The 16,134-nt window shown below is 35.4% G+C and overlaps 1 protein-coding gene across 1 annotated transcript in view; it reads right to left on the bottom strand.

Annotated features, from left to right (window-relative positions):
- Positions 1 to 14,571, bottom strand: part of CFAP74 (cilia and flagella associated protein 74) — a 50,427-nt gene extending 35,856 nt beyond the window's left edge. The window contains 13 exon segments of the mRNA XM_026085445.1: positions 360 to 533; positions 1,622 to 1,807; positions 2,710 to 2,920; positions 4,855 to 5,012; positions 5,484 to 5,586; positions 6,913 to 7,023; positions 7,582 to 7,755; positions 8,934 to 9,038; positions 10,905 to 10,987; positions 10,989 to 11,013; positions 11,780 to 11,926; positions 13,309 to 13,393; positions 14,439 to 14,571. Of these exon segments, the coding sequence (XP_025941230.1) occupies positions 360 to 533; positions 1,622 to 1,807; positions 2,710 to 2,920; positions 4,855 to 5,012; positions 5,484 to 5,586; positions 6,913 to 7,023; positions 7,582 to 7,755; positions 8,934 to 9,038; positions 10,905 to 10,987; positions 10,989 to 11,013; positions 11,780 to 11,926; positions 13,309 to 13,393; positions 14,439 to 14,571 (1,695 nt within the window).
- Positions 14,572 to 16,134: the final 1,563 nt, after the last annotated feature.

Genomic DNA, 16,134 nt, shown 5'->3' with positions numbered 1-16,134 from the left:
TACAGACAATATAGCAGTAACAGTTACACTGCCTGTTAGGAAGTATGGAACACAATCTAACAAGTTTTTGATTGTGTGCTCACCTTTCTGACAGTGTTTAAATTCCCATAAGTAAATGAAGTACTTTATATTTAAAACTGAGCGGATACTTCATTTAGCCTGACTATTTAACTTCCCTCAGAGACTGCTAGAGAAAGAGGCAAGTATTTTTCCATGTTTGACTAACGACCTATTAAAGTCAACAAGAGTTCCACCCCTACACAGCCCCCTAGTGAAACAGGGGGGAGCAAGACAGTCATATAAAGATACAGTGGATACATACACCTTCTTAAAAGGTCCTGTGCAGAATGGCAACTAACCTTGAAATGAATGACATTTGGTTTACTATAAAAAGGGCATCCCTCACATCCACGACCAGACACTATTTGCTTGTGAACAATTCCAGTTTGGAGTTCACCCACTTTTTTCTTGAAAATCTCTTTTTTCACTATCCTTGTAGCCAACAGCTTTGGTTCTGTTTCTTCTTTGGGTATCTAATAAAGAACACCAATTAAAAAAAAAAAAAATCACCATGACTTGTAAGTAAATAACTAATCAAAGAGTCTATTGATCTAGGTAGAAAACCCTGGGAATGGAATCTTTTAATATCTGGCTGGCCTTTGGCTTGTTTCTCTCTGGATCAAACTCAGCCTCCCAGCTTCTGTTGRAAGTAATTTGTTCTGAACTATCTATTCTGTACCTTGTGCATGCCCAACTTTACAATTTACTGTTTTTAATGGCAGTATTAACTCTGCCGGGTGTTATTTTCTTCACTTTCTGAATGACTAATCATTCAAAAAAACCCAACTAACCTTTACTGGGCCATTTCAGTTATGATCCAGTGTTTCTTTCATGTGAGTATATGGATATGTGCTGATAATGCTCCTTTTTGGTAGATTCTAGAGTGTGTTCTCAAAGGTCTTCTGCATTTTGAGAAAGCAGTATATAGAAGGTATGCCTTGAAATAATATTTAATTTCTTAACAGCATAAGTGGGTAATATTTGCTTGAGTTTAGAGTACTGAATACTGTTACTTTGCCACAGCAGAAGAGATACTTTTTGGTGCCCAGCTCAGGATGGAAAAGTTGTTTCCACATGAAACAATTTGTATTGCCAACTCAACAGAATGTCATGTTCAGTTTTTTCAAAACTCAAACAAGCAAGTGAACATGATGTGATACATGTCATTATGTATCTCTGAACTAGAATGGAAGTATTATTTTCTCTTTAAGAGAACAAACACTACCAAAATAGGTGTCAAACAGCAATTCCTTTGATGATATTCTCACATTGAGCCTTTACATCTAAGTAATAATGGTAAGTCCTCATTTTAATTGTGAATTAGATATAAATAATTAGTTTTAAGCAAGGTTACTAAAACAGTGCCTGCCAATGTCATTACTTTGATATCTAAAACTACTAGAGAGGAAAATAAAACTTTTCCAATCCTTTAAAATACTTTATATATATAAACACACTTTCAAAGTTGTGTAAAGACTTAAAGTTAACAATAAGATAAATACATAAGCATATTATCCACATCTATTTTTTTCTACTTCTAAGAAGATATCAAAACATTTACCTTGTGCAAGTCACATTCCTGATTCCAAAGTCCTGGAAACTCTGGTTCAGCTTGAGGCTTGTCCCTCTCTTTTTCATCATCTTCTTCACTTTCACAGAACACATCATGGCATACTTTTCCAGGAAATTCTTGTGCAGAAGTAGTTCTCTTATCAGCTGCGGAGCAAATTGATGGAGAGTACCACGACTTTTATGAGAGAACATAAATTTTGAAAATAGTTAGAAATTGGTAKAGGACAGTTGCTTCAACAGAAACAGTTTTGGAAGACACCTTTTAAAACAAAAAGTGATAGTGGTCTATAAAGCTCTGATGCCAAAGATCACAACTTCAGCAAATCCCTCTTTAGAAGACTGAGCACAGCTGAAATCTCATGTTACAAGCATCTGTGTTTATTGCATGCTATAGGAGGCCAAAACCTAGCCTTCCGTTTTGAGAATATTCACTGTGTACTTCTTGAAGGTTCTTTATCTATCAAATGATCACCAATGACTTTGTAAGTGGAAATAGGCATAATACAATAAAACAACAAATACTTTTCCTTTATTTTATTTTTTAATACGAAAAGATTGCATGAAGCTACTAGTTTCACCAGGGGATTCAATTCATCCCAACTCCCACTCCCTAAACCAGTACTTCCTGGAATATCATTGAGATCAAAAAAAAATGGAAGTATAGGGGACCTTATGTCTTGAGAGAACCACTGTCTCCTTTCTAATACAGTAGAAATATTTCTCACACAGACAAACTAATCTGAACCCTTAGTCAGGGACGAAGGTGATTAAAGATGAAATGCCTTTTGATCCCTGCTGTGATGTAGGTGTGCGAAAACTCATCTCTTGTCACAAACGCATTTTAATTTTTCTTAGTTTTAGCTGGACAATATCCTTATTCATACAAGTGTCAACAATCAAGAAAAGGGAAATTAACACTCATAAACAGATCTAATGGAGAAGTTACTCACTCCCTGCTTGTTCTGTACTACCTGGTATTTGTTTGCAGCCTGTGAGATTCAAAGGAAAAAAATCATTTGCTTGAGTCTTTGACAAAAAATAAATCTAAAGATGGTTAATGCTTAGACCTTTGTTTACCTGTGGTATTGCTGCAGCTGAATGTTTGCAGGTCTTCTCAATGTATTGCCATGTTTTTATTCTCCACAGTAAAGAATTCTGAAGTTTACCATCCCTCTTAACTGCCTTAGTACAGGATTGACTATTTTTCTGCTTGTGAAAATAAACATTTTCTTGCAAAATTCGAGCTACAATCTCAATTCTTCTAGATTTCTGCTGTTCTCCAAAAGCTCTGTAATAAAATATTATCAGAAATATTAAAGAAACTATGGCTGTGTACTAGTAAAATTATTAGACTCCAGTTCCTTCTGAGCCTTTAAGCTAAATAGTAATTCTTAAACCTTGGGTGCAGTAGTAATTTCTGTCAAGATGCCATGGAATTCAGAGGCATTATACACAAAGGCATACTGTTACAGTGTTTTCAAAGAGAAGGAGTTGATAAAGTGTATCAGTCACCACTACGGATTATTTTCCTAACCTATTAGGTATTTAAAGGAAACTGCCTCTCTGAAATCCAGTGGTTTTACTAAAGAGAGGAAGAATCATTAAAAGATAAGGATGTAAGTTCTAAACTTGGGAGATATGAATTCAAAGCTACGCAATGCCACAAGTTTCCTGTGATGCACTGAGTAGATCAATCTCAGTTTTAATACCAGAATGTTACTACATAATTTTTTGGAACAAATATTATCCACTGTAAAGAAACCTTTTAATATAGTCATTCACCTCCTCAACTAATCCATAAAATGATTATTGACTATTAATGAGAGCAAAGATAATGTGATCTTTCTTATTTAAACACAGGCTACTGCATATTGAAGTACTTCAATGATCTACTACAGCAGATATATGRCATTTTCTTTACTATACATTTTGGGAAAAAATCATGGTACAGAGAAGTTACAAAATGTAAGAATGGTATATTGGCTCCCAGTATTGCCAGCACTATCTGCTGTAACTATAAGACCATCCTCCTTTCCTAAGACAAGTTATTCTCTTCATAATTTTGCTTATAGATTTAGTTTATACAATTAAATTACAGGCTTTGACTAAAGACAGTTGTGGTATTTCAGTTTTTTTTTTTTTTTTTTAACATAATTCAGATATATACATTCAGGCAGAAATATGCTCAGAAAAAAACAAGATCACCACCTTCATGGAAAAGGAGAAAGGCAAAAGCCCTTAGAAAAACTGCTAAGCAGTTCTTCAGCAGATTAGTAGACTGGCAGTTGAAATTAGGAAAGACTTGCTGTGAGAAACATACAATCATGTCACAGCTAACATTAAGACTAACAAAACATATCATTTCTCCTATGCCTGCAATGGGAAACAGTAAAAAGGAGAAAGGAAACAAGGTGAAAAAGAGCAAAGGATTAAAGTTATTTCCAGCAGTAAGATCTCTGCAAGTCCATATGATTATTTTTATTAACAAGATTTAAAAAAAAAAAAAGTGATAGTAGAAGTGGTGTTTTTCCAGCTGTGAAGACTGAAGCTTTATTTATCAACTTATTAAACCTTTACTTATTAAATCCCTAACATTTGCTACAAATTACTGCCCTTGTAGCAGAGGCAGCATGCAAAACTCGTACCTCAGCCACTCTCAATCAGTTTGGTATCTTAGCTCAAATTCATCTTTGTAAGTGGTTAAAAATAAATAAATCAAACTTTGTACTGTAGTAGATGAGACAGACACATATTCCTGGCAATTTTACTATAAAGCAGAACAGTAATTTTGATCAAAAAAGCAGGGAGGAGACCTTGTGCCTCTGATCTTATTACAGGGCAATCTTCCAGGGATGTTCTGTAAAAGCCCTAAGAAAGCTATCTAATACAGACAGTGTTCAGGAAACACATAATTACAGGTACTTCAGGCATCCACTTTAGGTTCACCGAATTACTCTCCTGGAGTAGTCTGTCTTCTCTGCACTGACCACAAGAGAACATGGGCTCCTAACTTTGGTTCTCTGAATAATATCTAAAGCTAGAAGTTCAAGTCACTTAAAGCAGATTGTACAAATATCACACATAAAGAATATAAGAATGAATTCATTCCACTGTGATAGCATCACAGATGTTAAGTTTTCACAATTTGAGTAAGAGATCCAATATATTCCTGCATAAGCATCACTAAGCAGCTGAGAGTTCCATATAGCAATGAATACTTACTGTTTCTCTTTTTCATACTCCAGCAACCGTTTATGGAGAAAAATTTCCTTGGCAACATTGCCTCCTCCTCCTAGGACAGCTTCCCTCATTTTCATCTCTTGTTTTTTTGCCTCAAAGGCCCTTGCTTTTTTCCCTACCTGGAGGGTTCGGAGGTTTTCCTACGAAGCCACACAAATCACAGTTACATTTGATTCACTTGCAGAATATACAACAGAAAATCTGAGTTTGGTACCCTTACCTACATACAAATTTGTGATGGATTTCTCTGAAGTGGAACTTACTGTTTTCAATATATACAGTAGTCAAGTAAGCTGCCAGAAGACTCTGTGCACTGGAGACGCAGAGTATTACTTACTTGTAATATGCATTATTTTAAAGAGCTATCCTACTAGGACAGCTAGATTGCTCACAGAATAAACTTCACAAGTAGAAATGCCAAAATCTGCCCTTACAAGTCTAACACTGTTATTTCTGCAGTTAAATTCTCTCCAGTTTCACCAGAGATTTGGTCAGTGATAAGACAGTGTCACACAACAATTCTTCAGTGAAAACTGAAATGACTCTATAGACTGAAAAGTTTTAATGAAAGTGAATTTCTTCATTTCTGGTCTAAGCTGCAGCAGCAGTACCCTATTGGAAGTTATGCTGTTTTTCAGGGAAAGCACAGCTTGCATCCTTCTTTCCATATGCTCCTGAGTCTTCAGTTCTTCTTCTGCATTTTTCTCATGAATTCTGTAAGTACAATRAAATCCTTCAAACTTACATCCTGGGAAGCTTTTAAGTATTAGAATGTTTAACCTGGCAAACAGTAATTGTCAGTGTCACCCAACATTCTTACTGTAAGTCTCTGTGTTTACTACGATACTGGGTCTGAGTAAAGTGGAACAGTTGGAAGAGTCTTCTATATACAGTACCACTCAAGTTACAAGTGCCAAAAGCCTCTCAACTAGTTTGTTCAACAACATATTTTCTATATTTTGAATATGAAGAATATGTGTTCCACATTATGACATATGTCTAGTTGCTAAAATAAAGTGAATTCAGGTGCTGCTCATATAACCAATACCTAAACAATTATGTGGTGAGCCTTATACAAGCCAACCACTTGTACCCACACTAAAAAACACATCTAGAAACCCTAAAAATTAGAAATGCCAGCTTGAATCAAGCCTGACAGTATCCCAGTTAGTAAACTGGAAAAATTATTAAGATCTGTATATTTTATATATTATTCAGCAAGAAAGATCAATCTGGTTGATTTTGTTTTACTTGATTACTGTAAGCTTGTACATGCTGTCTAAGAAAAAGTAAAATATATTATATACAAACACTCCAATTATTCCAATCACTTTTTCAATTAAGTAAAGTCCTAGTATACAGGTAAACGTAAGTAACAAGTTTTCAGTTTCTTTAGTAGCAAAAAAAATTAACATCACAGTAATTAGATAAACACAAGCCTATATAGAGAACATTTAATTTCCCATTCACCATAACACAGCAGGAGCACAGAGAAATGCACTATGAACCAATTCTACTAGACAATAAGAAAGCTATTTTACCAAATTTTGGAGGGAATATAGAAAGGCAGAATGCAAGTTTCAAACCTGGAATTTAGTTATACCACTCCAGTTAACACCATATACAGTTACACTGTACATATTTCAAACTGTGTATGTAAAAATGTTCCAAAACTTTATTGATGCCTTTAAGTGGCCAGAACTCTTTGCATCACATCAAAAGGGCAGTCTCTTCAGCTACAGGAAATCTGCAGACCAAATTAGGACAGTAAGTCTGCACAATCTCAGAAAGGGAGATGCCAGCTACTGAATTAGTCACACTACTCTGCAAAGCCAGTGGATTTTCTTGCAGGCCTTTTCTCAAGTCCTTTTGCACTAGGTAAGATTTCAGCACTTCACAGTGCTAGCAGCATGACTGAAGATTCTCAGGTGTAACAGAGGATGAATCCAGCAGAAAAACAATTACTCTTAGAAGACTAAAGGATACTGTATCATATGCCATAGAATGCATGGTGACAGAAGAAAAGGAATTAATTATAACCTTGTCATTGTTTTTCTCAGCAATTGGACTGCTCTTCCATGGTTCCTTTGAACATCTTCAAGCATTTCTTTACGCTTTTCTTCATATTCTTTCTGGGCTTCCTCTTCTTTTCTACAAAACACAGGCAAAGAGCTGCAGTAATGAAACCTTGATTCCAACACTGCTCTTCTGTTCAGAATCCATGATCTAAGGCATACTAGGGATGGGGCTGTTGTCATTAGTACGTCCTGAAACAGAGACATTAGTCTGTTTTCTCTCCTCTGAAAATTCATTTTCACAAGATCTATACAAAATTGATTAACTGGAATCCTCTTGCCCTCCAACAAATTTGGATGAACTTGATCATAGGTTTAGAAGTTCCTGGGGCCAACAATAATGCAGACATACGCGGTTTGTCTGATCTAATAACCTTCATTGCCTTAGACAGAAAGTATACACACAGTTTTTGTCTTTAACAAGCTTGTTTTCATAGGTCAGAAGTCTTACCTGCAGGACTGCAGGCAATTCTTATTTTAATTCCATTTCCTCATAAAAATATTCCAGAGCCAACAACTACCTCAAAAACAAAGGCACTACTATCCCTTGAATTAGCTAATCTTCTCAAAAACCAAAATAATGAGTTAGATGAAAATAATGCAGGCAAAGGGAGCAGAGTGAAGAGGTGCTTACTTTTCTCTAGCCTGTTGATTTTGTTCTGCTTGCAGAGCTGCTATTTTTTCCCTCCAAATCCGCAGTTCTGCTTGTTTTTGGTATTGCATCTCTAGCTCCTCTTCATCTTTTTCAAGTTGCTCATGGAAGTTTTCAGATTTTCCCTGCTCAGCTTCTATTTGCCACATCTCATACCTTTAAAATAAAACATGAGCTGTTTTCACTAAAAGTCTGGCATTCTTTCATTTACTTAAGGTTATTAAGCAGGTAAGGCTCGACAGTGAAAATGAAAATCCAGTCACATTTTATTTTTCAAATTATGTTTTAAATCTTATCTCTGCCACTCACACAGGATTTGTACCTTCCATTCATACTAATTCTCATGTCTAATAGTATATCTGAYTTTAAAGACATCAAAAATATTTGTATTGATGCTTTTCCTCTTTCTCAAATTCTTATTTATTGAATATAAAAAAGTTTTCTCTTTTGGATACTAAAACTTTTAAATTTCTTTCTGAGATTGCAGTGACAGGCCTTTGATTTTTACTCTTCTGTTTTGCAGAAGGAATTTAGATATGATAGGGATACATATAAATAGTCTAATACAGTTATCACTAATCACACAATAAATGTGTCAAACATTTTACAGCCGTTATGCAACACTGCAGCAAAATGCACTGTATTCTGGTTAATCACTTKGATAAAAATGTTTATAAGGTCCTGCACATGCTCTCTTTCTGATGCGGTGGCATTAGTAGTTGCATCTCTGGCACAAAAATGTAAACAGGCTTGTCTGCTGCCTTCTGAAAAAGACAGTTTCATTCTGTCTCATAAATCAGTAATTTAATACGTCRTGGGGGGAACAAAAAAAGAAAAAAAGACATTTAAAAGCAGCAATATTAACTTAGCGTAACAATACAAAGTACAACTAGAACTTCTCCATAATTCTTAATTTAAATATTTTCCCTCATGTAATTTAACTACTAAAACTCATAAGTTAGAAGTATTTATGCTTATTCAGTAAACAATATTATTTTCTATTTAAAATTAGACTTCTTTAGATCTACAATTTGTGCACAACTCCAAATAAATCAAAACTTAATTTACATGTGCAAAATTAACTCAGGAGCTGAACCACAGCAACCAGTTTAATTTCCTAAACTGTGACCTGTTCAGGTCAAAAATTGCTCTCAAGATCCCTCACTTTAAAGAAAGCTCATGCAACCTTAAATTACATATTTTAGTATTTACATGCAACTTCTGTAGCAATTAGTATCTGAACAGGAAGAACAAGCATCCATTAAATGGAACATGTACAGAAAACTACAGTAAAGATCAGCTCCCACCACACTGTCTCTCATTCCCTCACTTACACACTTTCTTTCAGTGTCAAAGCAATTTTTGACTCAAGGTCCTTCTTATTCTCTAGTTCAGTGCACAGTTGCCTGCGCGCTGCCTGAAGGTGGAACAGGGCTGCGCTTACATTAAAGAGAAACAATCAGAGAGAAATTGGAACTAATTAGTTTTAAAACATTGCAGGGGGGACCCAAATAAAAATCAACAACAAAAAAATAGTCTTATGGCTGAGATTATGTTTCAGAATTCGACTTACTTATATTTATTTGATGTCTCTTATTTAAACTTCTAAATCTCCCTTCTTTCTTCAAAAGCAGTTTTCTTTCAACTATTACATATTGATTGAAATTACAGAGAAGTATGTATTTCAAAAGCACTGGCCAACAGTTTAAAATGACTCTTCATTTCTCAAGCTGATAAAAATAAAATCAGTCCAAGTTCTCTCGATTTGTCTAGACTTATTTTCATTAATACTACTACTTTTAAAATAGCACTATGGTTCTCCATGTACTTTGGCTATGGTGGAAGCTTAAGTAAAACAATTGTTTATTTTCCTTAGGCTTGTTTACCTGAGAGAACTAGTGCACAATACACTACAGTACCCATGGACAATGAACTGACTACATTTAACATCATAATTCCCTTTCTGGAAAAGAAAATTTGAAATGGATCTTTACCTGAGTTATTACTCTAACTTCATAATTTTTGGATTAGGCATCAATAGTGTTAATGGTAGCTAATATTTTCATTACTGTTAAAACATTCTGTATTTGAGCTGCATAAGCCAGAAATGTGTTACAGATCTTCTTATTAATTTGCTAAATGATGTAACAGATTATTGTGAGAATTGCTATTTTTCTGCATATCTAGACATCATAATTTGACCTGTCATAAGTATAAAAACTTTTACAGTGCTTTTCTGTCTTTGTTAATTTTTATTGTCTCTTTGAGATCATAAAAGATGTACCACAGGAGTACCATCAGTATTCATTATTTTGTTTAATCATTCCACTCATTTTTGTTTAATCAGCCATTCCACTTTGGCAGTTAATCTACCTTTATTATTCTATCATTCATTGATATACTAACTTGAAGATTAATACAGATCATAAAAATGCAGCTGCAAAGTTTGTTCACAACATGCTGGATCTTGGTACACAAGCCACCCACTTCTTTCTATTTAAACAAATGTGAAGAGTACAGTAAATTGCCTCCCACTTTACAGAAGTGTTTCAGAACAGCTCCTGTATGCAGAACTACTCCCGAAACACATACATGCATTGCTCAACGTAAAAACAAACAAACAAAAAAGAAATGGCACATATAAGTAGAATTTCTGTTCACAACAGTTATCACAGCAGCAAATCTATGACTTTTAAAATTACCATAGCATACTTCACTGTCGGTTGATCATACCAAATAAAAGTGATTAAGCAACTGACAAACAGAAACATAACTGACAGTACTGGGCTAGGCTAATCTAACAACCTGCTGGTTTTAGATCCTTCTTTAAAATACATGCCCATTTCCCATCCATTCCTAAGTCTCCTCCTCTTTCTGCATTCTTATTTACCTAAGAAAATATCACCTCTAAACCAGAAAGCATGGAGATAATGATTCCCAAGCTAATGGACTGTTATTCTTTATTTCAAGAGGAGGAATGATTGCTGACTAAATCACCTGGAAAGCAGCAGCAATATTAGTGTGCACCAACATGAGAGTGAATGAAGTGCTCTACTTACCAGCTGAAAACGCATACCCTTGTGCCAGAACAGCCCTCCAAGCTAATGCAGTTTTACCTCTTATCCTGAGAATGGCAATGGCCTTCATCACTGACCTATTAACATCTTGAAATATATATATATTTTTAAACACATATATTCAGCTGTGTTCAGGAACATGAAGAGGTGAAAACAGCAAAGTCTATCTCATTAACTACACACAGATAAACATAGAGGATGACAGTGATCTTTGGTGACCAGAAATACTCTCTACCTACATACTGCCAACCTCCCTCTTTTTCTCTGTTTCAGTCTACATACTCCAGCTGCTTTGCTAGCATTTTGATTTGGCAGCTGGCAGGTACTCAGCTTGTCTCTGAAACAGGCAAACAGYTTATTTACATTTTGTAAGTCCTCTACTCCTTCCATGAAACTCTTTCTTATCAGGGTAAAATTTACAGCTGGTATTCCCTCAACCCTCTCCCTCCCCAACTTTCTCTTTTAAGATTCTGAGTTTCTTCAGAAGCAACTGTTAACTTCAAAGTATTTTCTCCAAGAAAATGGAAAAAATATTAGTTTACTCTAACTTCACCCAGAGTTCTGATATTATATAAAATAATGACAACATTAATATAATTGTTTTACATTAGTCTTCTTCAGATATATTTGCCACTAATGAAAGTCTTTTTGGCCTTGACACAGCAAAACACTTATAGCAGGTGCTAACCTTAAAGTATGTGAGTAACTCCACTAAATCCAGTATAACATTTCTATCACAGTTAAGAACATTTTTACAATGAAGTTTCCACTTGATGGTTTCAGCTGACTGTTGGGCAAGCAGGACTGCGCAGACTTAACTGAAAGGAATTAGTAGCCAATTCTCCCAAACCAAACATCTCTTCTTTAACATTCATTATTATTAGGGTTTCATTTTTTCAAAGATTTAATTCATTTTTACCCTCTATTCTTTTTAATTCTTTAAAGAGGTTCTGAAATTTGAATACATTCCCATGAACAAGGGTTTTTGTCAGATAGCTTTCATGAAAAATTTATATAAACTCTAATAATATTTAAACAGGTACAGTATCCCAATATTTGATGGTGCATTTATGCTGATGGTTTATGTAAGCTTAAACAGTAACCTGTTCTTTTCTACCACACGTTCCTTTTCTTTGGCTATGTTATTCAGCTGTTTTAGGTTCCCACGAAGGGTTAATATGTGAATTCTATCTGCATATTTCATAAGCGGAATATTATTAATGTTGTCCAAATAGTGTTCCAAGCTTTCCCTTTGAATTGAAACACACTATTAATAATGAAAACAGGACTGAGAAGTTTAGAAGATATGTGAAGTCTTTACATTGCACTTGTACTGTAGTTGTTCCATTCTTTTTGTAGCAATACTGTAACAAGTATGGTGACCATAAATGAGGGAAAAAAGAAGGTAATTTGTACAAAAGTACACTTAAGCCAAGATGATCAGACTTTGATATCTAATGTTGAGCACTTACACCCACGTTTAGGGCATTAAGTATATTTCTTTGTTTTGAACTACCTGTGGCTCCTCTTGCTTATACCCAGGGTCTGTGAATTCTAGTTTTCCTGAACAACAGGAACTTTAAAACTTTAAAGGGAATATTCTAAACTAGTTTAAAACACTTTATACACAGCTGATCAAACAGTTTGTGGGGCAAGTTAGTCTCTTGTCATTCTAGACTATTTAAATACACAGAAAGAATAAGCCTGTTTTTTTTTTTTAATCATTTTGGTGTATTTTGAGTTTCTCTGTTGATAACAGAGACACTGTCAACCTTCACTGGCAGCAGGCATACATGCCATGCAACTTCCCACATACATACGTTAAAAAACTTTGCTTTGTTTTTTCATCACTCCTTGTCTCCCTATGCCAGGTAAATCCAGGGCAGAGATAAACAGTTTTATCAAGGTAGGCAGAACCAGGCTTTGATCTTTCTGAAGTCAGCAGCAACCACTCAAGATCACATTCAATCCACCAAATCCCTTTTCCTGTGCAACCTTTGTTACATATAAGGTCACATGTATTTCTCCAGGAATAGAGCTGCTGTACCACCTACTCGTAAAAACAAAGTAGTACTGAACTATCATTACACTGGTTCTGTGCTAACTGACTTTACATGGTGGTATTAATTCTATTTATTCAAAAATTGCAATCCGACACTGATACTCCTTAACAGAACAACTTCTCTTTTCAACAACTCCCCATTTTCTACAAGTAGAGAGGGACATTAACACAACACAGTACTGCAAAGAGCAGGCTGTGTTTTAGAAGCAGTACAAATGTGTTAGTGCAGCACTACCCAGGCTAATAAATTCTCTTTCAAGGAGAGCTAATTAGCCCATGTTAATCTGGTACAACCACTGTTACGTGCACATACCTTCAATGGCTTCAGATTAAAGAGGGCCCAGAGTCTGTCTTTAGTTTACTATGATATAAATAGTTGTTCTAACAGTGGTAACCAATTTTGTTTATTTTTAATGAAAAGGCCATATATCACTATGACTAATTTGCCAAAAAAAACTCAAACCACCCCCGCAAAACAGAAGATGAATTAACCAAACCTTCTCTTGAAAATGTCAATTAACACCATCAAAGAAATTACTGTTAGAACTGATAACAAATTAAGTTATTTACATGCTAGAATCAGACTCATCTCCAACTCCTTCAGAAAGGTCCTTGTTTCCCATCTTGCCACCATCACCTGATTCTTCAAGTTTGTGTTCTAACAGAAATCAAAGCACAACAACAGCTTAATAAAGACAGTCTGGGCATGAAAATGCAAAGCTCTTGTACATTTGCTGTCAAGTCAGAACATGAGGAGAATCAAAGATGACATTTTAAAAGCTTTACTGATGTGTATGTTAAAAAACTTCATGTCACACACAGGAGTAAAATTGTACACCTGCAAACCAAAACAGAAGTACATACTCTGTCTTCACTGTAGAGCTGTCACCAATGATGACACCACCAATGTGCATGCCAAAGGAAGGAGGTTATTATTAGCCAAATGCCATATAAAGTGCATGGCATGGTTCATTGACAGGTTTTGGCAGACAGTCTACTCAAGTCTTGTTAATCTTATACTCACTTATCACACTCTACACGCATCTACGTATTTTTCATTCCTCAGACTTGCTGCCATAGAGTCCATTTTTATTAAATGTATATGGGATCACCAAAAATGACAATTAAAAAAAAGCCTAAACTTTTTTTTAATTTAATGGTCAGTACTCAGCACCACACGATACACAGAAACAGTAATTTGTAATATGGTAGTTATGTTGTCTCATATAACCTATTTCAATATAATTTTGGATACAATTAGAGAAATCAGTTGCCTACCAACAGGTATCAGTTGCCATTTATGATGCCTTAGGGCATCCAACAACTTCACAGAGTTGGATCTGTGGAAGACCTATGCCTTTCTGAAGCCAGACGGGAGACTCTAAAGCACCTCAAGTGGCACTAGGTGCTAATGTACAACCAACTGAATCAAGTCCACACAGTCAAATATTAATTTTTACTGTCAGTAACTCTGAAATTAAAAAGCCTTACAGAAGTAGAAAGTATGGAGTTTACTGCTACAGAAATAATGGGTTAGATTTGGATGTTACACCTGTTACAGCGAACCTCTAGAGAAAAATCTTACTCAAATCATTGCATTTACTTGGAGTATCATCCAACCCTAGAACTGTACCATTCCCATCTACTAAATTAGTGCAAGTATTAAAGACAGCTTTCTGTAAGTTATCAAAACGATTCATAATCTTTGCCTTTGTGGTGGTCTTTCAYATTAGAGAACTGACCAGCTTTGTCTTCTTTTTCTTCCTGTCCCAGAAACAGTAAAAGAGTTGTTTTCTGCTCTTCACTACTATCACTGAACTCAGCATCTTCCATATTGATGGTTCTTTTAAAAACAATCAAGCTACCAAAGAGAAGAGTGCATGTTTTACATAAAGCAAAAGTGCTGGCTATTGTTTGAGATGCAGTAAATATTTTAATAAATGATATTACTCCATGTGAAATAACTGGATACAATCGCACACCTTTGTACTAGTCACACAACTGGAGTATCAGTTTTAATTAATCTCCAATACAGAAGAAAGGACATTTCTAAAGAATTTGTTATAATAATCAATTCTGTAATAAAACAGCTCTTCCAAGCGTGTTTTATCTACTTGGGCGACCACTTTACCCAAAAAAGGGAATGACTCAGACACTACAGACCCTTGCTTCTTATGCAGTTCTCCCTTGTTAAAGTAAATTCTTCACAAATTTTGATGCAATTTACCAGAATTCAGTAAATGCTATGTGTCATCTAGAATGACTTATTACCACATGGTTGATCGTTTCATCAAGATCTTACTCATGTAGAGACTTGTACATATGATTAATTTTATATCCAAAGCAAGGCCACTGACTCCCATATTTATGTAAATCCTTTTGCAGAACTCAGATAAACATAAACTAGAAGAGAGTATCTATTTTTCCAAGTTAAGGAACAGAAAGGTTATGCTATAGAATTTAAAGGATGGGATAGGCTTGAACAGAAGTGATAAAAGCCACTTTAAAGCCAAAACAGAATTCCTACACAGGGTTATAGCTGATTTAAAAATACACTGTTACTTAAAGGTACAAAGTTAAGACAGACAACGTGCCATGAAACAAGTTGGGCTAAGTAGGACAAAGAAAGAACGACTTCTTCAGCAGCTATTCCAGGTAAATATGGGTTCATATGCACATAGCCCACAGTCTGTACTCAGGCTCCTCAAAGGTATTTAGGCACTTGATATGCAGGCAGTCAGGTAGCTACACACCTCTGAAGATCTGGGTCCAGATCAATAGCCATTCATGCTGGAATGCATACAGCCCAGCAAGACATGGTGTCCCCTTTCCCCAGATTCCTCAGAGCTCTTCTTTATCTTAAAGCCTGAAAGTGTAGCAGCCTGTCCAAGCTGCATATTTTGATGAACAGAAAGAAGTGTATTTTCCAAAGAAACACAATTATACATGTGGAAGTGATATTAAGTGACCAACAAGGCAGTGGAAAAATTCTTAGTAGCTTTGATGAGTGCCAAACTGGAAGCTTATTTAGCAGCTACAAGGTGTTATTTCAAACAGTTTCAGAAACAGAAACCAAACAATATTTAATGGGAAATAACATGGGRAAAGAAGTTTGGAAACAATATCTACACTGCTTTATTTTACAATCAAAAACATAATAAGCAATTTTTAGATTCTGTGTAGGAATGGTAATGAAACCTTCTTTACTAACATACTCATGACCAAGAGTCACTGTCAACTCTTAGATATCTCCTTGGGGGGGAGGGGGGAAATCACACCACCGCCACCACAAAAAACCCACACTGTCAAGAAACTATTCTCTTGCCATAAAATATTTTCTTTTGCTGTACCAAAATCATCTGCAAATCAAAGCCTTTGGTTACCCAACAGACCAGA

The sequence above is a fragment of the Apteryx rowi genome, unplaced genomic scaffold, assembly GCF_003343035.1.
Source record: "Apteryx rowi isolate R43461 unplaced genomic scaffold, aptRow1 scaffold_67, whole genome shotgun sequence".
In the NCBI taxonomy this organism is placed as follows: Eukaryota; Metazoa; Chordata; class Aves; order Apterygiformes; family Apterygidae; genus Apteryx; species Apteryx rowi.
The sequence above is the reverse complement of the archived record's forward strand: the minus strand, read 5'-3'. Positions and strand labels throughout refer to the sequence as shown.